At 36.4% G+C, this 26,016-nt stretch overlaps 1 protein-coding gene and 1 pseudogene across 3 annotated transcripts in view; one reads left to right on the top strand and one right to left on the bottom strand.

Moving 5' to 3' along the window:
- The window catches only part of Cbl (Cbl proto-oncogene), a 104,805-nt gene that overhangs the window by 28,930 nt on the left and 49,859 nt on the right, over positions 1-26,016 (bottom strand). For all 3 annotated transcript variants that reach the window (XM_027930587.3, XM_071616771.1, XM_071616772.1), the window contains 4 exons: positions 4,113-4,259; positions 2,291-2,447; positions 1,232-1,353; positions 119-256 (listed from right to left, as the gene is read on the bottom strand). In XM_027930587.3, coding sequence (XP_027786388.3) covers positions 119-256; positions 1,232-1,353; positions 2,291-2,447; positions 4,113-4,259 — 564 coding nt within the window. The remainder of the gene's footprint in view (positions 1-118; positions 257-1,231; positions 1,354-2,290; positions 2,448-4,112; positions 4,260-26,016) is intronic.
- On the top strand, positions 7,547-8,256 carry LOC114088817 (mitochondrial transcription rescue factor 1 pseudogene; annotated as a pseudogene).

The raw sequence follows: 26,016 nt of genomic DNA, 5'->3' as shown, positions 1-26,016 counted from the left end.
TTGAAGGACAAATAAACATAACTTGCTAATGTTTCCTGAATCTTAATATGTCATTTATGATAAAATTACAGTCCCTAAGTTCCTAGACTCTAGGAGATATTAATCAGTGAGTACTCACAAGCCTTCCCTGAAGCCATCAATCAGTGCTTGGAAGAGAGGTTTATTGTGAGGGATTGTCTGGAGAATATTCCCATCAGCAGTAACATACCCAATAGCCCACTGACCCAGACGAGTACAGCTTAACCGGAAGATGTAACTGAGGAGAGAGATTAATAGAAGTTTTAACATATACTCTGGTATTAGGGTGGAATGCAAGTTAGAGACAAAATTCAAAAAGACCATCAAGAACAACTTTTCAGTAGGGAAAGTTGGTGCATGCCTATAATCCCAGCTATTTAGGAGGCTGAGGCAGGACTACAGGTGTGAGGTCAGCCTCTACCACTGTCTCAAAATAAAAAATAAAATAAGGGCTGGGAATGTAGCTTAGTGGTAGAGCATCCCTATGTTGAAAAACCAGTACTAGGGTAGGGAGAGACAACTCTCTAAGCCTGGTGCCGTGACACATGCCTATAATCCCAGCTACTTGGGAGGCTGAGTCAGGAGGATCACACATTTGAGGTCAGCCTGGGTAACTTAGTGAGACCCTGTCTCAAAATATGAAAAAAGGGCTGGGGATGTAGCTCAGTGGTAAAGAGTCAAACCTCCCCCACTCCATCTCTGCCCCAAACCCAGTACTGCCAAAAAGGGGGTGGGGGGAGTGTGTATATGTTCAGGGGGCTGGAGATATATTTCAGTGGGAAGGTTATGTGCATACTTGAGGATTTGAGTTCAATACTTAGCTCCAAATAACATTTATAGAAAACAAATAGCAATAACTCCAGACCAGAAAAAAGGCCATCTCAACCCCCATTTTTTTTGTCTTTTGGTATTGGGGATGGAAACAGGATACTTTATCATTGGGCTATATCCTTAGTCCTTTCCATTTTTTAGTTTGAGACAGGATCTCACTATATAGCTGAGCTTATGGTGGTGCCCCTGGCCCTACACCCCATTCTTGAATGGCTTGAAAACACTGATCAAATCATAGGATGTAAGCAAGCCAATTCCAGCAGAATGAATCCTATTGCAGAATCTTGGCCACTGGTGAACTAAAACAAGATCAAGTTTCTTCTATTCTAGAAGTCATAAGAGAAAAATTTGAGAATAAACCTCTTTGCTTCATGACACTGACCTGCCAGGTTTGTGAATGAATTTCTGGAGCCGAGCTTTCACTTCATCATATGTCAGGAAAGCCATGTAACCAGGATGAGTTACAGCAAGACTGTTCCAATTTCTGAGCAAGGAGGACCAGGGCTAAAGAAACAAGAGATTAATCACAGACTATTCAGACACACAACTATTCTCAGAATATAGAACAACAACTTCAATTCTCAATTATAAATTTTTAATTCAAGGTCACAAAGTCTCAATTATGTTGTCAATTTTGAAGAAGACAAATGTTTGGGACACTAAAACCTTGAAATGCTAAGAAGAATATATGCTTATAGGGAGAAATTTAACTATACAAAATGAAACTTAAGAAATTGTAAAGCAATTCTAACTACCAGTAGTGAGGTTAACCAAGAAACAAAAGTCAGGAAAATAGAATAGGGCCTTCATGTGCAATCAGTAAGTTCCAAATAAATACTTATGCAAGTTGACACACACGCACCGGAGAAAACATTATTTTAGGAGAAAGATATGAGTTCTTTCTGAAACATTGATATTAAAAGTAAAGAATTTGGAAACAATAGAAGAAAAGTTGGAAATATAACACAAATGCCCAGTAACAGAGTACTAAACAAATACATCCATGTTCTGGGACTTCTATAACCATTAAAGCGATACAAAAGAATATTCAATAAGAAAGATCTGAGGGAATAAAGTAGGTTGTATAGTAATTAATGTGTGTGTGTATGCTACACGGTGGTTTTAATTTATTTGCTTATAGTTTCTTTTCTTTTCTTTTTTTTTTTTTAAAGAGAGAGAGAATTTTTTTAATGTTTATTTTTTAGTTTTCGGCAGACACGACATCTTTGTTTGTATGTGGTGCTGAGGATCGAACCCGGGCCGCACGCATGGCAGGCGAGTGCGCTACCGCTTGAGCCACATCCCCAGCCCCTGCTTATAGTTTCTAAATGCATTAAAACACTTTAATAGACAAAGCCCCAAATTTTATTTTTTATTTTAAAAAAGGTTTATCTTCAGAAAAGAAGAAACAGCAACATTAGTGTATGTTTTAGTATCCTACCTGAAAGAGTCGTGTAAAGATGTCAAATTCAAAAACTGAAATATAATCATTGCAGGTGAGATCAATAGTGGATTTCAGAGCCATGGCCTCCAGCCCAGAACTGATGGGATGCACTTCATGTAGGGCCTGTCGGAAGCTCTTCCAAGGGACTATTGTCCTGTGGTGGGGGTGGGGTGAAAGAGAAAGCATTTTGAGATAACAGAGATAATTCCAGATACTGCTATAATCAAGGAAAATAAAAGCCCCATTAAGCTCTCAGTATCAATTCTTTGAGTTATATTTTAGATTGAGAGTAGAACAGGAAAAAGGAATATTTAACTCTCTAATGAGGAAATTAGTAACAAGTTTTTTTCCACTATTCTTTTACAGAATGGCACAAATTAATTCCTTTTTCTCATCGTTCTTGGTACATCTACTCTATTAGAGAAACAAAAGAAGAGAAAAGAGATTATCCTTTTAACATAATAAATGTAATTACTGGCCAGACCTTTACTATTTAGAAGCTTGTATTTAAACTACCTTCTTTTTTTTTTCCTTTTTTGGTAATGGAGATTGAACTCAGGGATGTTTTACCACTGAGTGATATCCCCAGCTCTCTTTTTTAGTTTGAGACAGGAGCTCATTAAGTTACCAAGGGCCTTGTTAAACTGCCGGGGCTGGCCTTGAACTTGCAATCCTCCTGCCTCAGTCTCATGGAGTTGCTGGCATTATAGGTCTGTGCCAATGTGTCTGGCTAAACTAACTTTTTAAAAACATGTAAAACATTCTATATTCTCTAAGGAATCCACATTATCAAGGTATATAGGAGGAAATAGGCTTATGGTACTGAAAGAACAGAATTCTGACAGAGATGAAGAAATTATTTAAACTAAGAGTGATTAAACCCCAGATAAGGCTAACAAGAGATATTATGAATTTCTGTTCTTAAGATCTTTAAATAAATACAGTCTTATTGCTTTTGCAAAGTTTATATATTCACCTGTCTGAAAATAAGAGACCAAAAAACATCTTAAAGTCTTTTTTCAATGCAGTTACTGAGTTAAAGGAATAAATCAACATTTCTACCCATCTTCTTCAACTAGGCTTTTTTTTTTTTTTTTTAATTTTTCAATATTTATTTTTTAGTTTTCAGCGGACACAACATCTTTGTTTGTATGTGGTGCTAAGGATCGAACCCCAGGCCGCAGGCATGCCAGGTGAGCGCGCTACCGCTTGAGCCACATCCCCAGCCCTCAACTAGGCTTTTTAATGGGGCAGCAGGCGGAATACTGGGGATTGAACACCGTATCTCACACATACATGTACCCTACCACTTAGCTACACCTTTAACCCCCCAACTAGGCCTTTAAAATTATGAACTAGTCTATATTTTATGTATAAAATAATTTCTATTTTTATTTTTACCGGTGCTAAGAATCAAACCCAGGACGTCACATAAACTAGGCAAGCACTCTACCACTGAGCTATACTCCCAGCCCTAGAACTCTGACATACTACTTATAGAAACATAAACTGGTATCTTGGTTGAAGAAACTTAGATAATGCTTATTGAAGCATTGTTTACAAGAGCAAATAATTTGAAATGTAAATGTCACTAATAGCAGAACTGATCAATCATAAAGCATAGGTTTCAAGTGAAAGTTTTGTTTCTTTAAAAAAAATGATTAGGGCAAATAATAGTGATCAAAAGTAGGAAGTAAGTATACATATTTGTTTTTTTCAAAGTTCTTTCACATATTAAATATTTCATTAGTAAAACAGTAAACAAAAACTTTATAAGTTTCAGTTTTTCATAATTCATATTTACTATTTTGAGACTTACTTTTCCCCAAAAGCTTTTCTCCAGAATTCTGCAGCATCTGCTTTAGTAATCCGAAATGTATCTCCTTGAAAAAGTCCACTTGGAAAGATGCCTTTTAGTTCTGCCAGCATGTGGCTGAAGATTAGGGACAGTTTGGTTAGGTTTCGCCTATAAATGATCAGAAGTAAAATAATTAAACTGATAAATTATTTTTATTTTAAATGCACTGAATTCATTATAGAAGAGATCTAATTAACATGAACATTAAAATAAAAAAGGGCTGGGGGTGTAACTTAGTGATGAAACACTTCCCTAGCACATGTAAGGTCCTGGATTTGATCTCCAGCACTACAAAAAACAAATAAATAAATAAAATAAAATTTAAAAGAAACTTTTCAAATACACTTTCTGATCAATATTATTCAAAGATATACAAAACTATAGAAGAAAGGATGGAATATGCTACTGGTAATCTTAAATATTCTGTTATATCCTTATTGAACAAAGGGCTTCAATGTTTTTGCTTTAACATCAGTGAAAGATGCAAATATAATGGAAGAGTGCTGCATTTACTAGGCTTCCTCTTAACTGCCCAAAGATGTTATATAGTAAAGAAGGGGGGTAGTCATAGTCACATATCCTATAGTTTTGAATCTTTTTTTTTTTTCTTAATATTTATTTTTTTTAGTTATCGGCGGACACAACATCTTTGTTTGTATGTGGTGCTGAGGATCAAACCCGGGCCGCACGCATGCCAGGCGAGCGCGCTACCGCTTGAGCCACATCCCCAGCCCCCAGTTTTGAATCTTAAACTAATGAGACCTAATAACTAAATTATAAACTAACGTGAGTAAATTTGCTTTTTAATTTGACAGACAAGAACTTGTGCACAGCTCTAACCATTCAACCACAGAAGAAAGGAAATGTTAAAAAAGCAAAATGTATTATTTCCTGCTTTATATGAGATATTTTGAATTTCTAAAAAACATATTCATAACTCACCCAAATTGAAGATAAATTTAAAAATCTTGATCTAAAGAAATATTAAATGTCCAGACCTGACAAATGTTTCCATTAAGTCAGATTCTGAAGAGATAAACCACTCCTCTTCCTTTATGAAAAATGAAATGCTAATATCCAAACCGCACGAAAATTCCTACATAAATGCATATGCTACCAGTGTTGTAAACAATTACAATTGGTCAACTTTGTTCTAATAACCCCTATTTAATGGATATAATTACAATTGCTGCAAAGATGCTGCAATTTAACAGATAATGTTTTTACTTTCAGATGTATACTGTGATCAGTTTATCTTTTATTCTGGGGTTTTTTTTTTTTGAAGGTGGGTAGGGAGTTTGGTATCAGGGATTGAAGCCAGGGGTGCTTAACCACTGAGTCATATCCCCAGCCCTTTTATATCTTTTATTAGAGACAAGGTCTTGCTGAGTTGCTTAGAGCCTCACTAAGTTGCTGAGGCTGGGTTTGAACTCGTGATCCTCCTGCCTCAGTCTCTTGAGTGGCTGAGATTATATGCATGGTGGTGCATGCTATCTTTAATGCTGCTATCATTCAGAATCAGACACAGAGGCTCTGGGTACTCTTACACAGCAAACCAGCTATCCATTATTCTTGCTTATTTTCCCTGGTTCCAGCAATTTGTATTTATGTATCCAAAACCTTATTCTTATCACACAGGTGGACTTACTATAAAATTTCAAGTCATGATCAGTTATTGATGGCCTAAAAATCCTCTTTAATAATAACAGATTTTTTTTTTTTTAATGTTATACTGGAGGGTCACCATCAGTGCTACCTTTGAGTCTTTCCGGGATAAAATGCAGCAAAAAATTAACTAACCCTAATTCCTTTGCAAACTGTTGCTAAAATTTTTCTAGTCAGTTTTTCAACAAATCACCTTCTTTGTCTTTTTCTCACTTGTAGCAAGCTACCCCTCCCCCCCCTTTTGGTACTGGGGATTGAAATCAGTACAACTTTCCCAATAAGCCACATCCCAGCCCTTTTTTATTTTGAGACAGGGTCTCACTAAGTTATTCAGGGTTTCCCTGAGTTGCCGGGGCTGGCCTCGAACTTGTGATTCTCCTGTTTCAGTTCCTTTTTTTTTTTTTAATGTTAATTAATTTATTTTGTATAAACAGGTCAAATTAATGTTAATTAATTAATATATTTTATATAAACCAAATATACCCAAACAATAATAATTTAAACATGTAATCAATATTAAAACATTAATGAGATATTTTTCATTCTTTTTTCATACCGTCTTTGACATCCTGTATAGCTGTTTCAGTTCCTTGATTACAGGTCTGTGACACTGTGCTCAGTAGGCTATTCCCTTTCTAGGTTTCTATTTTATTTCCAAAGGCACCCACCAAGCTGGTAAAAGTAATATTTTAGAAGATTTTCTAAAATAATTCAAGTGTAAGATCAAAATACATGCATATATCCAATCCCCAGAACCCTTTAACTTTTTCCTCCTTACAGCTCAAGCTCTTTTGAGTACTGTTAGAATTTCTATCATTTACCAAAGAGAAAACAAAAATAGACAAGATCAAGACTACATCATAGAGCTGGAGGTGTAGCTTGCCTATCGTGTGTGAAGCCCAGGTTCTATACCTAGCATGGCTAAAAAAAAAAAAAAGAAAGAAAGAAAGAATACATCACAAATGGTATATGAAGCAGATAACTCGGTAGAAAACCTGCAAGCATAAACTACTCCCAGTGAATTTATGTTCAATTCTGCAACAGGACACTAAACTTCATAATCAGGGGCTTGGATTTCAACTATCTACACAACATTCTGCCAAATATTAATCCTTAAAGATAGGTAAGGAGCCATGCTTGTAATCCGTAATCCCAGTGGCTGGGGAGGTGGAGGCTGGCAAGTTCAAAGCCAGCCTCAGCAATTTAAAGGCAAGGAAGCTGGTATGTTTCACATGTCTTTAATCCTAGAGATTGGAAAACTGAGGGAAGAAGATCCCAAGTTCTAGGCCAGCCTCAGCAACTTAAGTGAGATTCTGTCTCCAAAAAAAAAAAAAAAAAGCTAGGTATGTAGCTCAGTAGAGCACCTCTAGGTATAATCCCCAGTATGGGGAAGACGGGTGGGAAGAGGGGGAAAAAAAATGCACAGAAGCTCATGATTCCTTAAGATGTGTAAAACTGAGAACTATGATGAGTAAAGAATAATGCTAAACGTATAACAAAATAATGTATGAGATGTAGAATACACAGTTGGCCCTCCGTATCTGTGGGCTCCACACACAAGGATTCAACCAACTGAGGACCAAAACATTACAAAGAAAACTCACCTATTCAGTCAGCAGGGCCTTGGAGAGGGACAAACGACCCTGATTCATAGGTCATATGCACTCCGGTTGTGTTTAGTGTCAGACTGCTCGCCAGTGTTTAAGAAAGCTAGACACTTAGACTACACCATGAGTTATACTTCAAGAGACACATTTCTTCATATTGCTTCCTGGAATCAATACTTATCTTTTTCTAGTACAAAGTTAAATGCATCAAATTATAAAACATGTTTCCATAATATTTTCTGAGATTCCAGGGCTTTTAATGTCTCCAGGATGTATTTTTCCATTTTCCATAAGACCAAAAAGTAGTATAAACTCGGAGCTTGGGTTGTGGCTCAGTGGTAGAGCTATGCCTAGCATGTGTGAGGCACTGGGTTCGATTCTCAGCACCACATATAAATAAATGAATAAAATAAAGATCCATCAACAACTTAAAAAGGGGACCATGACAAGGAGTGAGCAGGAAGAGGAGTTTATGAATGACCCTAGTGTGACAATAGACTACAAAGACCTGGAAAGAGTTGTAGTCTTTTCAGTACAATGTTACCTTGAAGACAGACCTGGATACTGGCAGAAACAGTGCAGAAGATGCATTCTATAAAAGTTGAGTTCAGATTGAATGGAGAAAATAATGAAGAAAAGCAGAATAGTGAAAATAGAAGGTACATTGGCTTTTCCCACTGGAGAGGACAACGAAGCAGAAACAGATGGAGGCAAGGATGCAAATTATCCTGAAGAAAAAAGTATCTGAAGAGAAGACTAAAAGTGATAAATATTGAGTAGTGTTACAACAGAGGAAGAAGTTAAAATTGCCTAAGAAGAGTATGTCTAAATAAATGGACTGCATTTTACCCATGAAGATACTTTCCAGTGGTAGGGAAATGGGGAAAGTAATCAACATAAAAAAAAGCACATTTTTAGTATAATAAAATTATTTTACGGTTTTGGGGGAAAGGAAGAAAAGAAGGAAAGAAAGGTCAGTTGGATGGAAATCATATCTACTGAATATGTACAGGCTTTTCTGGTCATTATTCCCTAAACAATAGAGTATAACAACTATTTATGTTACATTTATATTGTTTCAGATATTCTGAATAATCCAGAGATGATCTTTATACAGTACACAGGAAGATGTACACAGGTTATATGCAAATACTAAACCACTTTATATAAGGGACAAGCCCCCTAGATACCAAGGGACAACTGTACATTACACTTTTAGGTTACAGCAGAGCTCTGAAGAAAATAGTTTGAATCTTACTTCTTCATGGAGATAACTTTTCTTGGTTTTGAAAATATTGTCCTCTCTTGCTTTTGTTCTTTTTTAGCTTTTCTCCCTTTCTTTCTTTCTTTTTTGTTTTAACCCAGGGCCTTGTGCATGCAAGGCAAGCACTCTACCAACTGAGCTATATCCCCAGCTCCCTTTCCCCCCCATCTTTCTAAGAGGTATTTCCCAAGAATTTGCTCTGTGCTGTTATCCATTATTTCTCCATGCACTTTCTTTTCTTCCTCTGCAGTATCAAAAGCTACTTTGCAAATAATTCCCAAATCTTGGGCCTTGGTAAATTTTTCCAACTATCTACCATACATACTTCCCCACCAGCATGCCAGCACCACACAACATGCTCAGAATTAAACTAATCTTCCTTCTCAAATCTGCTCTTCCTTCAGGTTTCCTATTCTGTATTTAATGGCAACATGTCTTTCTTCTGACAAATTCAAAATCTCAAGAGCTGCCTTGGCTTCTTGTATTTCCTTTGTACTCTGTATCTGATTTATTTGTCAATTTGCTGACAACTGTGTTGTCAATCCTATCTTTGAATTATGTTATTATTCTAATATAAATTCCTTGTTACCCTTCACCTTCCATAATTTAAATTCCAGTCTCCAGTCTCTTCCTATGTTCTCAAATCTTACCACATGAACTGCCTTTTAAAAAAATTTTTTTTAAAATTTTAATTGTCAATGGACCTTTATTTTACTTATATGTAGTGCTGAGAATCAAACCTAGTGGCCTCACACATGCTCAGCAAGCGCTCTAGCACTGAGCCACAACCCCAGCCCCTGAACTGCCTTTTGAGGGAGGAAAAATTAATTTCCAAAGTGCAAATGGGATAAAATCCAAACTCAGCTTGGATTTTAAGATTTTCCACTAACCTGAATCTAATCTAACTTCCTAACTAAATTCTTAATTCTTCACTAGTATGTTCTAGCCCACAGAATATTTCACCATTTCTTAAACCTACCACCCTTCTTTTCTCATGTCTCATCTATTTCTCTAGTCTGAAATAAGATCCAGCTTAACTGTCATTTCTTAAGAAGCCAGCTACACATGATTAAGCTGTATCACATGGGGCTGGGGTTGTGGCTCAGTGGTAGAGCACTTGCCTAGCATGTGTGAGGCACTGGGTTCGATTCTCAGCACCACATATAAATAAATGAATAAAACAAAGGTTCATCAACATCTAAAAATATCTTTTTTAAAAAAGCTGTATCACAGCAATTTCTCTGTATATTTCTTACGTCATCTAAATCCAACTTGTTGATATAGTTTTCTGTATTCATAAGCACTACATCCATTTCTGGATGCTGGCACTATTTCTAACTTTCGCTATACCTTCAGGAAAACACCCAATTGTCTACTATGTGACAGGCTCTGGGGATGAATAAAGTAATGATAAAAACAAATACCAGGTTTCATGGCATTCATGATCTCATTAGAGAGTATCAGGGGTGGAAGAAAATTGCTTTGAGGAAATGAAACAGTATGAGAAGAGAACAGAGCAGGTTGTTGTTCAGGGATGGTGGTCTTAGAGGCTTCTCAGAGTGTTGATGTTTAAGCTGAATCTGAAGAAAAGACAGGCAATAAATCTTGGAATAACTGGGCCTCAATGTATCTTTTCAAGTTAATTTTCCACTTAAAATCTACCAGGCATCTAGTATTACTCTGGATCAGAGACAAAATATATATACCAAAATAATAATGGACTGAAAGCTTTTTTAAATCTGTGAAGTAAGCCTCAAAAAGGGAAAGTTATTGACCACAAAGATATAATGGCACCAGATACCTAAGAGCAGTTCAAAGTGCTGACTGAAATAGTTACTGAAAATCAATTTAAGACATTTCCTACTCTAGAATGCATCCCCCTTCCCCAAATAAAGCCAGCATACATTTCTTCAAACCACCAGAGATGTGCACTATAAGCACCACACTTCTTAAAAGGAAACAATAAATCTATAAAAGACTATGGGTCAGACCATTTTGTAACTGATCTAAGTTGCAATTCTATTCAGTAACATTTAAGACCTTAGGCTTATGGTTCAGTGTCTACAGTGCATAGGGCAGAATTTAATCACCAGAATCTGTCTTAACAAGTGAACAGACCAATGAGGCATGCAGATGTTAGACCTTGTTATGAGGTAAGCAACACTTTAATATTCTGTCAGCAATTACTTCAATTCATACAACATGTTTTGATAATTCTTCACAAAGCACAAGCACAACTATTAATTTATAAATGTCTGGAAGATAGAACTTTTCTTTCCTAAGTTCCAACAGTAACAAGTAGTACACGTTTTTCTGTATAAGACATTTGAGAAAAGAGGTCATTCTGTACTACCTTTAACTCTAAACATCCACATCTAAGCAACCACAACTTCTTTTCTACAACCTCCATCTTTTCTCCTCTCACAACTTCCCCCAAATCAACTGCTGATTCTACATGCATTATCAATTTTTTTTTTTTGAAGGTCAAGATTGGTGACAGATTTGGGTGAGGGTTGTTAGCTCAGTTAGTGGAGCACTTGCTTCACACATGTGAGGCACTGGGTTCAATCCTCAGCACTACATAAAACAAATAAATACAACAAAGGTATTGTGTCCATCTACAACTAAAAATAAATTTTAAAAAAGATGATGACAGTTTTTTTTTCCTCCTATCACAAATCCTACTCTTAACACCAACACACTTTTATACAGCAGGTCTAATGCAGTATCACACTCTGTGTAAAATTTCAGCTAATAAGGAGCTAAGATTTATATGTTGCCAATACACAAGTATACTAAAAAACAATTGGATAATAGCTCCTGTTTTAGCTTCAAAAGTAAAAATATAAATACAATTTGACAGGAACCACACCATTTAAAGCAAGAGAGAAGCTGAAAAGTAGCTTCTGTATGAATAAAAGAGAAACAGAAAATCCCTCAAATGATTTCAACTAGTGCACCCACTACTTTATAAAATACTGAAAAAAACTGTCACGTAACTCTTGACTATAAAGTGCTTTGCACAGAAACACAGAAAGGGGAAATGGAAAAAAGAACATACATGAGGAGATAAATTAGCCCCTTCTATTTAAAATGTGTTTATTATTTAACACTTAAGTACTGAGAGTAGTATCACCCATCTTTGTTGAGAATGCTTCATCCTTTAGAAGTACTGTAATAGTTTCGAGAAGAAAAAGATGGCTGATAAATGAATATTAAGAGATTGAAGCCCTCCAGAAAAAGTAGTAAGATGATTACAAAGTAATGAATCCAATGTATTCATAGAGAAATTCTCCATCAAGGTTACATTTTTTTTGAAACTCCATTTGACAGCAATACATTTCCAACTGACATGTGTGGTCTATTTAGTCTTTCTCCTTTTTTTTTCTTCCCCCCTCTTCGATATTGAGGATCACTCAGAGCCTTGCACATGCTAAGAAAGTAAGATACCAATGAGCTACATGGGAGTCCTTTTTATTTTGAGACAGAGCCTGGGCTGACCTCAAATTTGCTATCTTCCAATGTTGACCTCCTGAAAAACTAGAATTGTCCAGCATCTGCTTATTCCTTTCTACAAAGCAGTGCCTGAATATATGTATGATAATAATTAAGAAATCTAGAGGACTAACATGTATTTACTGATCTATGAACTTTTATTTCTTTGGCAATTTTTTAACCTCTTTGGGCCTCCTCTCCATTTGATATGATAAAAGGAAGTCAATTACTCTCAAAGATCTCATTCCACTTACCATCACCTAAATGTGTCTTGGCAAGGAATAGGTGTTACAATGTAACCTCATTTAGGGAATATTTTACATCCCTAAAGTGGTATAATGTGTAATGTTTTGCAGCTTGTTAACCATTGTGTTAAAACATTTTTGAAATTTTCCCATTGGAAAAGACAGACCATTGGTCCTCAAATATTGTTAAAGTAGATTTATGCCTAAATTATTGGAGGGTTTCCCCCAATGTTTTGTTATGAAATTTTTCAGTTACATAGAAAAGTTGAAAAAAAATTTTATAGCCACTGTAAATATAATACTGATCTTTTTTTTTTTTTTTTTGAAAGTAACTCTTTTTTTTTAAAGAGAGAGAACGAGAGAATTTTTTAATATTTTATTTTTATTTAGTTTTCGGTGGACACAACATCTTTATTTTATTTTTATGTGATGCTGAGGATCGAACACAGCACCCCACGCATGCCAGGCGAGCGCGCTACAGCTTGAGCCACATCTCCAGCCCTATATACTGATCTTCAATTAACTAAAGTGCTACTTTTTAAAAGGAGTTATTTTTCTTTGAACTATGAATGTATGGCATACCATTGATTTGGAAACTGGAAAATAAATCAAATTGAGTTTAATTTCATAAGAGAATTGAAAAAGAAAGACAGGAGAGTGAAAGCCAGTGCTAGCCTCTCATAACCAAGCACGACAAATATATTTTCTTCCTGCCTGTCTAGAAATTTAAGTGAATTTACGTCTTACTGAATTTAAATGAACAGTTAATTGCATGAACCCTATCAGGGGCCTGAAAAATAAATCTAACCTGTTAATCTAAAATACTATTATGTACACTAGGGATATGCTAAATCCCAGAATGTGTGAAGAAGTTTACTTGAAGAATTTTACAGATTCTGAAGAAATATTACAGAAACATCAAGAATTACTTCAGCCATTTCAAATTAGACTCACATGAAAATGGCTCAAAGATTCAAAGAAGTTTGATTTTTTTTTTTTAAGTTTTGGTGGAAATAATATCTTTATTTTTCATTTATGTGGTGCTGAGGATTGAACCCAGTGCCTCGTGCATGCTAGGCGAGCACTCTACCACTGAGCCACAACCCCAGCCGGAAGAAGTTTGATTTTTATATGAACTTTCCTAACTGGAAATGGAACCACCATTTGACCCAGCTATCCCTCTCCTTGGTCTATACCCAAAGGACTTAAAAACAGTATACTACAGGGACACAGCCACATCAATGTTTATAGAAGCACAATTCACAGTAGCTAAATTGTGTAACCAACCTAGATGCCCTTCAGTAGATGAATGGATTTTAAAAATGTGGTATACACAGTGGAATATTACTCGGCAATAAAAGAGAATAAAATCATGGCATTTGCAGATAAATGGATGGAGCTGGAGAATATAATGCTAAGTGAAGTTGGCCAATCCCAAAAAACCAAATGCAGACCGTTTTCTCTGATATAAGGAAGATGATTCATAGTGGGGTAGGGAGGGGGAGATGGGAGGAATAGATGAACTCTAGATAAGGCAAAGGGGTTGGAGCAGAAGGGAGGGGGCAAGGGGTTAGAAATAATGGTGGACATCATTATCCAAAGTACATGTATGAAGATACCAATGGTGTGAATATACTTTGTATACAACCAGAAATATGAAAAACTGTGCTCTATATGTGTAATATGAATTGTAATGCATTCCACTAACAAATTAGAATTAAAAAATTTAAAAAACTTTCCTTTTAAAAGCAGTAACTTAGTTAACTGTAGATCAGTAATATAGTGGTTGTAAAATTCTTTCAACTTTTCCATGTAACTGAAAAATTTCATAACAAAACATTGGGGAAAACCCTCAGTGATTTAGACATAAATCTATTTTAACAATATTTGAGGACTATGGTTCTACCTTTTCCAAGGGGAAAATTCCAAAAATGCTTTCAGTTTTAATATAGTAGTTAATAATAAACTGCAAAACATACTATTTGGGGGTTGTAAAATATCACCAAAATAAGGTTACAATGTAACCTATTCCTTACCATCACTTGGTAAATTAACTGTACTGCTGATGAAGGGCAAAGGGATCAATGCTTTGAAGTACTTCATTTCACTGAGACAACTGTTGCTCTTCTTGTTAAACTCCAAAAACCTTATACACAAATACTAGTTTCCTCCAAAGAATGCTGACTGAGAACATACTGAGATGACATTTATAACTCAGTAGCAGAATCCTCTCTTCATAGTAACCAGTTTTAAAAATAGATACAACGGAACTTCTTTCAACAGAGCTTCACAGGAAGTCAATGATGTGCTGTTTAAATCTTTATCTACTAAAACTGTCAAAAGAAAAATAAAAACTATCATCTAGGAAAGGTGCTTCAGCCAATATATCTAAAAATATTAAAGGCCCTTTATTACTAAATACAAATTAAGTGTATCTAACAGCATATTCATGGTCCTGTTTTTTGAGGTTCCTAAATTACATTGTAATGAATCACCTTTAATAATCTAGAGGATTCTGGGCTAATTGTTTACTGAGGCCTAACGTTAAGAGGACAATAATCTTCACCAAGGAAATAGGAAGGCATTAGCAGCCCACATGCGTCTCCACCAAATCAATCTTCTTTCTCTGTCTCTGTCTTGTTGTCTCTCTTTCTTTGTACCAGGGATTAAAGGATTGAACTCACAGGCACTTAACCACTGAGCCACATCCCCACCCCTTTTTCAGACAGAGTCTCACTCAGTTGCTGAAGCTGGTTTTGAATCTGTGATCCTCCTGCTTCAGAGACCCCACCTACCCACCCAAGCTGCTGGGATTACAGGTGTGCGCCACCTCGCCCAGCCTAAATCAATCTTAAAACACACAAACTCCTTACTCCTACAAGCTGCTCAATCCATGAAAGCATTCATAAAATGGTTCACATTCACCTTTCTAAACACTACTAGTACTCCAGGCCCCATGCCTTTAGGGATATATGATTCTTTCCATATCATATAGCTTTAAGAACTTACAATGGGGTTGGGTTGTGGCTCAGGGGTAGAGTGCTTGCCTAGCATGTGTGAGGCATTGGGTTCAATTCTTGACACCACATTTAAATAAGTAAAAAATAAATAAATAAAGGTCCATTGACAATTAAAAAATATTTTACAAAAAATATATAATGGGCACCTTACTAAACTAACATTACCTCTGTTTGGCTCTCAAAAGAATGTTTTCAAGCAGGAGTTACTAACCCAATCTTACAAATGAGAAACAAAGACTCAAGTGGCATTAAATAACTTGCCCAAGGTCACAGAACTAACAAGTGATAGAGCTGGTCATATTGAAGAGCCCAGGCATGTATTTGCTTTCCAATGAATCTGGTAACTAAAGGTAACTAAACCCTGCTTATTCTTCAAAGTTCTTCTCAAATGATATTCCCTTGGGGAGGAAAAGAAACAACTAACCAGTCAACATTGAACTATATATTCTCAGCTTCTGAACAAATTTTTTGGGGAGGGAGGAATGGTGGTGCTGGGGATTGAACCTTGCATGCAAGGCAAAACGCTCTACCAACTGAGCTATATCCCCAGCCCTATTCTCAGCTTCTGAACCCCCATAGCATCTTGTTCATACTTTCATAGGCTCTGTCATGTTCTGTTTTATATTAGTCGTCTTATTCTCCCCATTTGGATGATAATCCCTAAGGGCAAAGGCAAGGAAAGTGTCTTCATATGCACTTTATCCCCTGTGGTGGTGAGCACATTGCCTTGCACATAACACACATTTAACAACTGAATTGGTTTCCTTCCTCAAATACTACCCATATATTATTGCAGCACATTTGTGAAAACTAAGAAACAGGGGCTGGGGTTGTGGCTCAGTGGTATAGCACTTGCCTCACATGTGTGGGGCACTGGGTTCGATCCTCAGCACCACATAAAAAACAAATAAATAAAATAAAGGTATTGTGTCCAACTACAACTAACAAAATATTTTTTAAAAAAACTAAGAAACAGCACATTTATTAGCAAGACCAATCTCCAGCACCAAAATACAAAAAGTAAAGAAATCAACATTAGAGGCTGGCATGAAGGTATACTCCACCATGAGCCAGAGCCACTGGGGAGGCTGAGACAGGAGGATCCCAAGTTCAAAGCCAGCCTGTGGGCAACTTAGCAAGACCGTGCTCAAAATAAAATAAAAAGATGTGGGGATATAGCTTAGTGGTAGAACACTCCTGGATCCAATCCCCAGTAACACCAAAACAAAACAAAACAAAAACAACAAAAACAACATTAGGATAAAATCCCAGACTTTATTCAGGTTTCACTTTCCCTTTACATCCTTGTCTGTTCTAGGATCCAATCACGGATACCACATTACATTTACTCATCTTATCTCCTCATGATCTATAATAGTTTTCTTAAGAGTCTTTCCTTATTTTTCATGATACTAAGAAGTATTTTGCAGAAGACTGATCCAGTATTTTGTAGAATGTCCTTTAATGTGCCAGACTGATGTTTTTTTCATGTTTTGTCTGGGGTTGAGTTTCCAAACAATATCACAGAGGTGAAGTGTCCTTCATCATTTCATATCATCACATTTTCATGTCACCATAGAAGATGTTTACCTCAACCACTCGAGTAATGCTTGCCATGCTTCTCCACTGAAAATCGTTGCCAGAAAAGCTTCACATAAACATTCCTCACTTTAAACAGATCACTTACACGTATATTTTAACTTTTTAATATATTTTTTTGACTACCAAGGATTGAACTCGGGGACTTGACCACTGAGCCACATCTCCACCCTATTTTGTATTTTATTTAGAGTTGCTTAGGGTCTCACTGAGTTGCTGAGGCTGGCTTTGAACTAGTGATCCTCCCCCGCCTCTGCCTCCAGAGCTGCTGGGATTACAGGTGTGCACCACCATGCCCGACTTACACTTATATTTTAAATGATCAATGTGATAGAGTCTCAATAAAGCACACATTTGTAAGGCATATTTGAAGTTACTACTCTTGGGTTTTAGGTGTGGTTAGGAAATAACAAAAATAGCTCAAGAATAACTGTGAGCACTTAGCAACTGTTAATTAACTACATCAACCCATGATACTATGATACTATGGTGTATCCTAGTTCAAGAATATAGACTTCTCAATATTTTAACATACTTTCTGAATTTACTCAACTCAAATTCTAAGAGAACCACAATAAGTAATGTTACATACACTGGAGAATTTGTTCACGGCTAAAAGCATATTAACCCAGAGTACTGGCTACTGCTTATCTATACCAGTTCCTTAAAGAGATACATAAGCATATCTCAAACCCATCCCTAATAAATGACAAATGCCACTAAGTACCTTTCAGAAGGCTCATGGCATGAACCTAAAAATAAATAAGTACACAGACGAGACAAATTATACAGAGCATGAGATACCTCTAATAGAAAGTAACCAAATATATAGAGTCTATCTAGTTAATCATTAGTTATTTAATTCCTAACTATATAAACATCAGACTTTTTTTTTGGGGGGGGGGGGGGGGCGCGGGATACTGAGAATTGAATAACCAGGGCCAAGTGCTCTACCACTGTGCTACACCCTCAACTCATGAATTTTCATTTAAATACAGTTTTCCTAACAAATACAGAGTAGCTATTAATACTGAATTTGCTATTATCAAAAAAATGAGAAAGATGGGTTGGGGTTGGGGCTTAGCGGTAGAGCACTCGCCTCACACATTCGAGACCCTGGGTTCGATCCTCAACACCAATAAAAATAAATAAGTGAAATACTACAACTAAAAAAATAAATATTTTTTAAAAATTTGGGAAAGAGTATATAATTTCTTATATCTTGTCTGGATCTGTTTGTGGGGATCAAAGCGAGAAAAATTTTCACCACTGCCATTTTTTCAACATATAGGAAAGAGATTCCAGGCAAAGGAAAGGCTCAGTAGCAAAGCTCTGAAATTGGCTAAATTGGCTGATATGGGGGCTGGGGTTGTAGCTCAGTGGTTAAGTGCTTGCCTCGAATGCCTGAGGCCTGGGTTCAATCCTCAGCACCACATAAAAACAAAGATATTGTGTTCATCTACAACTAAAAAAAAAAAAAAATTAAAAAAAGACTGATATGGGTAACATGTGAAACTGAAACCATGGCAGGGTGAGAGAAATCACAAATACAGTGGGGAGTCATTAAGGGTTTGCAACTGGGGAGTGACCTCTGATCTGTTTTAAGGCTGTAAATGAAAGCAGTATACAAGATGAATTAGTGGGGAAATTACAAAAGTAGAGAAATCAATTAGGACAGGACAGCCAAGAAATAAGGACAGTAAAATAAGATAAATTTGAGAAACAACACAAGAAGTAGAATCAATAATGTGACTGAGCGGAAGAAAAATAAACCTGAAACTCTGAGCCTGCACAATTGAAAGGAGGGTATTATCAATAACATTAAAAGCTAATACTTCTTTTTTTCCCCCTCTGGGTTCTGGAGAAGTCAGTTCCTTATGTATGCTAATGTTTCTGCTTGTGCACGTTTTTATGTATGTCTGTATGAGGGACGGGAAGTGGGTTTTGGTAACAATTCTAATGGTTACCGGTTTAGTCTGGGTTTAAAAAATTTTTTGACTGGTTTATTTATAGCCAGAGTCTCCCTAGGTAGCCAAATGCTCTACCACTGCGCTACATCCCCAGCTAAAGCCCTTTTAAGAGCTTACTAGGTACCAGTACTTGACATAAATTTATTATTTAATTTTTACTTATAACCTATAAGATACATTGCACTAACTATCCCCATTTTATGGATGAGAAAACCTAGACAAAGAGAAGTTCAAGCCAAGAATCAATCACAGTAACTCATGGTTATCACCAAACATTACACTAACTGAATAAGGGAACATCCAAGAGGGAGCTTGTTTGCTATAAAGAGGAGACATTGTGTGTTCAGACATGATGATGACGTGAGATATTTGAAAAATATTAGCAGGCAATGATAAGCAGGCAGCTTAGGAAAGAGGTCACAGATAGGAAAATAGATTTCTGAATCATGTAAAATTGTTGGCAACATTAGGGATGAAATGTTCCCTCCGCTATTTCCTTGCACAAGACAAATTGAATCAGAAGTTTGCCTATTTGGGAGTAGAGCCAGGTAGGAGGGATAGAATCAGAAGCACAGGAAAGACAACTACTGACAGGCTTCTACTACAAAGGTTAAGATAAATCCATGTGAGATGTATCTGGAACTATCAGATACCTGGTATCTGATATCAATGATACCAATATGATTGTACCAAATTATAAATATCAATGTCTCAGATGAGCTACATTTATAAGAAAACTCTTTTTTTTAATATTCTTACCTAAGCAGAAATTAATGCTACCTCTGAATTAATCTTTGTTTTTTATTGACTTTTATACAGACTTGAACATTTCATAGAGTCTCAATTTTTAGGGGTTCTAATATCTACTCAATAGTTATCTATTATACTTCTCACCAGGAAAACTTATATGGAACTTGCAAATTAGAGCCGCCATGCAAAAGTAAACAGTATTTACTGTGCTCACTAAATTCAGGGAAATAAACAAATACAAAATTGCCATATTGTCAGTGAGGCACAGGTACATTCAACAAATGAGGAAATATAAGAATAAATATATATAAATATACAAATCTCACACACACACACACACACACACACATATATATATAGAGAGAGAGAGCAGAATATAGGAAATTTAAAAGCTACATAAGAATACTAACTTAAATCATGATAAATCAGTAAAACTTCAAAATGTATAATCACTTAAAATGAGACAACTATAAGTATAGATGGTGTTTTATTTTTATTTTTTAATACTTTTTAGTTGCCAATGGACCTTTCTTTCTTTCTTTATACGTGGTGCTGAGAATCAAACCCAGAGCCTCACACATGCTAGGCAAGTGCTCTGCCACTGAGCTACAACCCCAGTCTAGATGGTGGGTTTTTTATTGTTTTGTTTTTGCAGTTGTAGATGGACAGCATGCCTTTATTTTATTGGTGTATTTTTTTTATGTGGTGCTGAGGATCAAACCCAGTGCCTCCCACATGGAAGGCAAGCACTCTGCCACTGAGCTACAGCCCCAGCCCTAGATGGTGTTTTAATAACAACATAGTGAACCCCATTCTAACAAGATTCATTAATTTATTCTTTCCACAAATTTTGAGAGCCTATTATATAGCAAAGACTATTGTATGCTCTCTAGAGTATTGGGAATTGAACCCAGGGGTGCTCTGCCACTAAGATATCTCCCTATCTATCTATCTTTTTATTTTTACAATTTTGAGTCAAGGTCTTACTTAGTTTCCCAGCCTGGCCTAGAACTTTCAATCCTGCCTCAACCTCCCAGTAGTGGGATTACAGGTATGTCAGTACCACCATACTCAGCTACTACTCACAGATGTATAAACAAATGGAAAACAGTCTAAAACCCTGAATAAGCAGGTGGTGTATGCCTGTTGTCCCAACTACTTGTTAGGATGAGACAGAAGGATCCTTTGAGGCTAAAAGATCATAGGGAAACCCAAGCTATAAATAAGTAAATATTTTTTAAAGCCCAGAGTAAGCCAGTAACCATTAAATAGAATTGTTACCAACACCCACTCCCCATCCCTCATACAGACACAATCATATATAAATGTATACACAAGCACAAACATTAGACAGTGATAGTATTACCAAAGAATTTTTGTTAAATTACTCCCTGCAAAAGGTAATTTTATCTTCTATAAATTGTTCACAAATACAGAAATAATAATATATTTCTATACTAAGACAAAATGTGAAAAAATTGTTATCTTTTCTTACAAATATAGATTATATATAACTATAAACTAAGATTTATCCAAGTACAGTTTTTTTTGTTTTGTTTTTGCAAGGCTGGGTACTGAATTAAGGGCCTCACACAAGCTACCACTGAACTACATTCCCTGTTCTCCAAGGATAGTATTTACAAGCCCATTAACACAATTCACTGCAATAATGGAAGACATATGCTTATCTTATTATGCCAATAACTTTCTGTTTCCATCTTATTCCAGTTTTCACCTAAGAGCAACCCACCCATCATCTCACTTCGGATTTCCTAACTGACTAACGGGTCTTATTCTTTCTGAGTTGCCTGGCAATGAGTTAACTAGAACCTCGAGCTCTTCTCTACCTCTGTCAGGAATTTCTCCTCAACATCTTGCCAAGGCCTCCCCACAGACTCTAAGTACAGGTCGCTGATTCTCAGCAACTCCTGCAAACAACTGGTACCCAAACCCAAACCTTTATCTGACTTATTAGATTCAACCCCATAATGTAGAGTATGCAGGGGGGTGAGGCAGAAAAAGCAGAGTCCATTCCCAAGTTCAGTTTCATGCTATATCTAGCTGCGCCCCAATCCAAGCATTCTTCTCCACAGGACAACATAATAGGGGATTGCAGACCTGCTCATCCTTCTGCCCCTGTATTCCAATATAAACGATGCACTGGTGCTCACCTGGAGTCTACTGAGAACAAGTTCTCAAAAACACTTGCAGAGGGCTGAGGTTGTGGCTCAGTGTTAGAGCCTTGCACGTGTGAGACCCTGGGTTCGATCCTCAGCACCACATACAAATAAATACGTGAAATAAAGGAAAAAAAAAAAAAAACACAGAAATTTCCTTCATAAAGGACTTTTTAGAGCATATATTTATAATCACAGTTACTTGGGAGACTGAAGCAAGAGGATTGGAAGGTCAAGGCCAGCAACTTAGCTAGACCCTACCTTAAGAAAAAGAAAAAGAGTTGGTAATGTACTTAGTGGTCAGTTCTTGCCTAACATGCCCAAGGTCGTGGGTTTAATGCCCAGTACTCTTAAAATAAGACTAAAAAGTAAATTAAAGGGGGCTGGGACTATAGCTCCAATGGCAGAGAACTTGCCTAGTATGTGTGAGGTGCTTGGTTCAATCCTTATCACCGCATAAAAATAAACAAATACAAGCATGCTGTCCATCTACAACTACAAAACAGAAAATTTTTTTAAAGTTAAAAAAATAATAAAATAGTAAATTAAAGAGGCTGGGGGTGTAGCTCAGCAGTACAGCACTTGCCTAACATGCACAAGGTCCTGGGTTCAAACTCCAGCAACACACACACACACACACAAAAAAAAAAAAAATAAATTAAGACATTTATTTTTAAAAATTATAGTTAAATATATATACCAAAATTTACTATTTTAACCATTTTAAGTGTATAATTCAGTGCATATAATTTTTTTCTTTTAATATTTTTCTCCTTTTCATGCCTTTTTTTTTTTTAAATGGGGGGGGGAATTGAATTGGGACATTTTATCACTGATCTGCGTCCCCAGGCGTTTTTTAAAATTTTGAGGCAGAGTTTCACTATAAGTTGCTTAGGGCTGGCCTTGAACTTTCGATCCTGCCTCAGCCTCCAGAGTTGATGGGATTTCAGGCATGTGCCCACCACACCCAGCTTTTCCATGACTATCATCAATGAGAACACTCTTCTAAAATTTCTTTTTATCAAATACCTATGTCCTGCTTTCTGTAAACCAAGGATTATATTAAGGGCTCTCTAAATATTAATTTATGGGGGAGGGCTTGAATGTAAAAGCTCAATGGCAGAGCACTTGCCTAGCATGTGTAAGGCCATGGATTCAATCAATACTCAGCAATGAAAAAACAAAAACAAAAAAATCTTCTTAGAGCTAAGGGTATAGTTCAATGGTAAAGTGCTTGCCTAGCATGCACAAGAGGTCCTGGGTTTGATCCCCAGTATCTCATAAAAACTAAAATAATAATTTAAAAAATATTATTAACGTTTACTATAACCTAACAATCCTACAAGTACACTTGGTTTTGATTTTGAACCTGGTGGCACTCTTATCACTGAGCTACAGCCTTAGCCCTTCTATTTTTTATTTTGAGACAGGGTCTTTCTAAGTTTCTCAGGTTAGCCTTGAACTTCTAATCTTTCTAATTGGTCTACCAATTAGCTTGGATCACAGGCATGTACTGTAAACGATATTTTGATATATATTTGCATTGTGGAATAATCAAACTATGAGAACATTTTAAAATGAGAAATTTGAGTTTAAAAGAAGTACCTTGTTTAAGGTTGTAGATAATAAATGGCAGAGGAGTCAAATCTGGGCAAAACAACTCCACAGTCACGGACTTGATCTAATTTTCAATACTACAAATTTTCTGACATTGTAAGTGTGCCACTGAGTAAAAAAATAATTGGGAAACAGTACCTTAACCATTTAGGTTTTGCAAGGAACATGATCTATAAAACTTTGATATTGAGATTAAAAAACAAAATAGAGGCCGTGCACCACTGTGCATGCCTATAATCCCAGTGGCTCAGGAGGCTGAGGCAGGAGGATTATTGGGTTCAAAGCCAGCCCCAGGCACAAAGCAACTCAGTGAGACTCTTTCTCTAAATAAAAATATAAAAGGGGCTGGAGATGTGGCTCAGTGGTTAAGTGCCCGAGTTCAATCCCCAGTACCACCCCCCAAAAAAGATAATATTTTAGTCATACATAGGTCTAAAGAAATATGCGCCAAGGTTCATTTCAACAGAACTTAGGTCACTATTAACAGAAACAACAAGGGAAGAATTTTTCTTTACAAATGACTTTTGAATCAAGTTAAATTAGCAGAACAGGAGAAAAGGGATCACTATTATCTAGTCCAACTTTACAGAGAAAAAAAAATACTAATTGGAGAAAAATACCATAAAAATGAGAATACCAGTTAAGAAACAGTAAATCTCAACACTTAAACACGAATTTCAACCATCTACATACATTTTATTAGATACTAAGCTGGATGAGTGTTTTGCATGTAAAAGGAGTAGGGAAAAGGTTTAAAGAAAGAAAAATGCTAAGGAAAGCTTTTTATTCCATTTCGTTAACAAATTCAATACACTGAATTTAAGCTTGCTGAAGAAATTTCAAGTTTGATATACAGAAAAACCAAAGTAAAAAAATTAGTTGCCAGGACTGAAGTTCTCAAGCTGCTAACATTTTCATACTACTAGTTATCACTAGCAGGCATTTGCTGGCTTTGTATACAACAGGCTGGCAAGAAAAACATTCTTCCATTCTTGCAGCCAGCTTTGGAGCTTGTTCTTTAAGATGTTCTCATTTAAATGCTGTTGTAGACCTCACAAGTCTTATGGATTTAGACCAAATCTTAGTTGGCACTATTAGAACAAAGTGATTAGAACAAGTTTTTGCACATTCTACTTGATATTCACTGCCTATTTCTCTATAATGCTCTGGTTTTACAAAAGTTATCACTGAATCTTCCAGAGCAGGTGTAGGACAATGTCTTTACATTAATTTTTTAAGAAACATTTGTTTTTTAGTTTTAGTTGGATACAATACCTTATTTATTTATCTTTATGTGGTGCTGAGGGATCAAACCCAGGGCCTCGCACGTGCTAGGCAAGCACTCTACCGCTGAGCCACAACTCCAGACCTACATTCCATTTTTTAATCTGCATAATCAAGCCTGTCTTTACCAGAAATATTTTGAGTAGAATTTCCTTGTTATATGAATACATGATCCTTTGGTAAATCACATTACTGTTTTATATTCAAAATACACACCTATTAAAACATGTTTTAACTTCTCTCACATTGTGCAGTTTAACATTTGATGTGATGCTAGAAGTGTGGCCTCCCAAGGATCATTTTTATAATAGGGAATGAAATAAAGTCCTTGGCATTCAAACAAACAAAATATAATTGGTAATACATATTTTGGAGACTAGCTTTAAAAACAAAAGGCTCTGGAACTTAACTAGCTACATGGATATGGGGGACATTCTAACTCTCTCAGCCTCAGTTTCCACATCTATAAAATAAAAACTATTGTCCTTGCATATAGGCAAAGGCCATCTTGTTTTGCTGAACAAAGAATAAGCAATGCCTGACTCACAGAAAGTGTTCAACTGGTGTATGTAGTAAGATTAAGAGTAAACACTAGATTGAGTTTGGGATTTTTCCCCACTGGGAATTAAACCAAGGTCCTCACCCATGCTAGACAAGTGCTCTACCACTGAGCTACACCCCAGTCCTCTTTATTTTGAGACAGGGTCTAGCTAAATTGCCCAAGCTGGCCTCAAATTTGTAATCTCCTGCCTCAGATTCCTGAGCAGCTGGGATTACAAGTGTACCCATCCATACCTTGCTAGATAGAGTTTTGAACGTATCACTCACACAGCAAGAACATAATAAATATTCAGTTCATCTGAATTTGAAAATACACTAAATTAAATTTTGGACTGGAAGAACCTACAGGGAATAGATTCTCCCTGCCTGAAAAATTAAAAAAAATATTTAACAAAATATATGAAACAATGGCTTTTAGACACTAGACATCAGGCAGCAGAGAAAGCGACCCCTGAAGAGGGAAAACAAGTGAGGTAAACCCTATGACTGGCCTAACCCTACTGCCTAAAGAGTTTACAAGTCTCAGCACTAAGATGGGAACCCAAGCAACCTGGATGGATGAGACAGGACTGAAAGTCTGGGGAAGCCGAGGCAGATAACATTTACAGTGC

Source organism: Marmota flaviventris, chromosome 9 (genome assembly GCF_047511675.1).
Source record: "Marmota flaviventris isolate mMarFla1 chromosome 9, mMarFla1.hap1, whole genome shotgun sequence".
Lineage (NCBI taxonomy): Eukaryota > Metazoa > Chordata > Mammalia > Rodentia > Sciuridae > Marmota > Marmota flaviventris.
The sequence above is the reverse complement of the archived record's forward strand: the minus strand, read 5'-3'. Positions and strand labels throughout refer to the sequence as shown.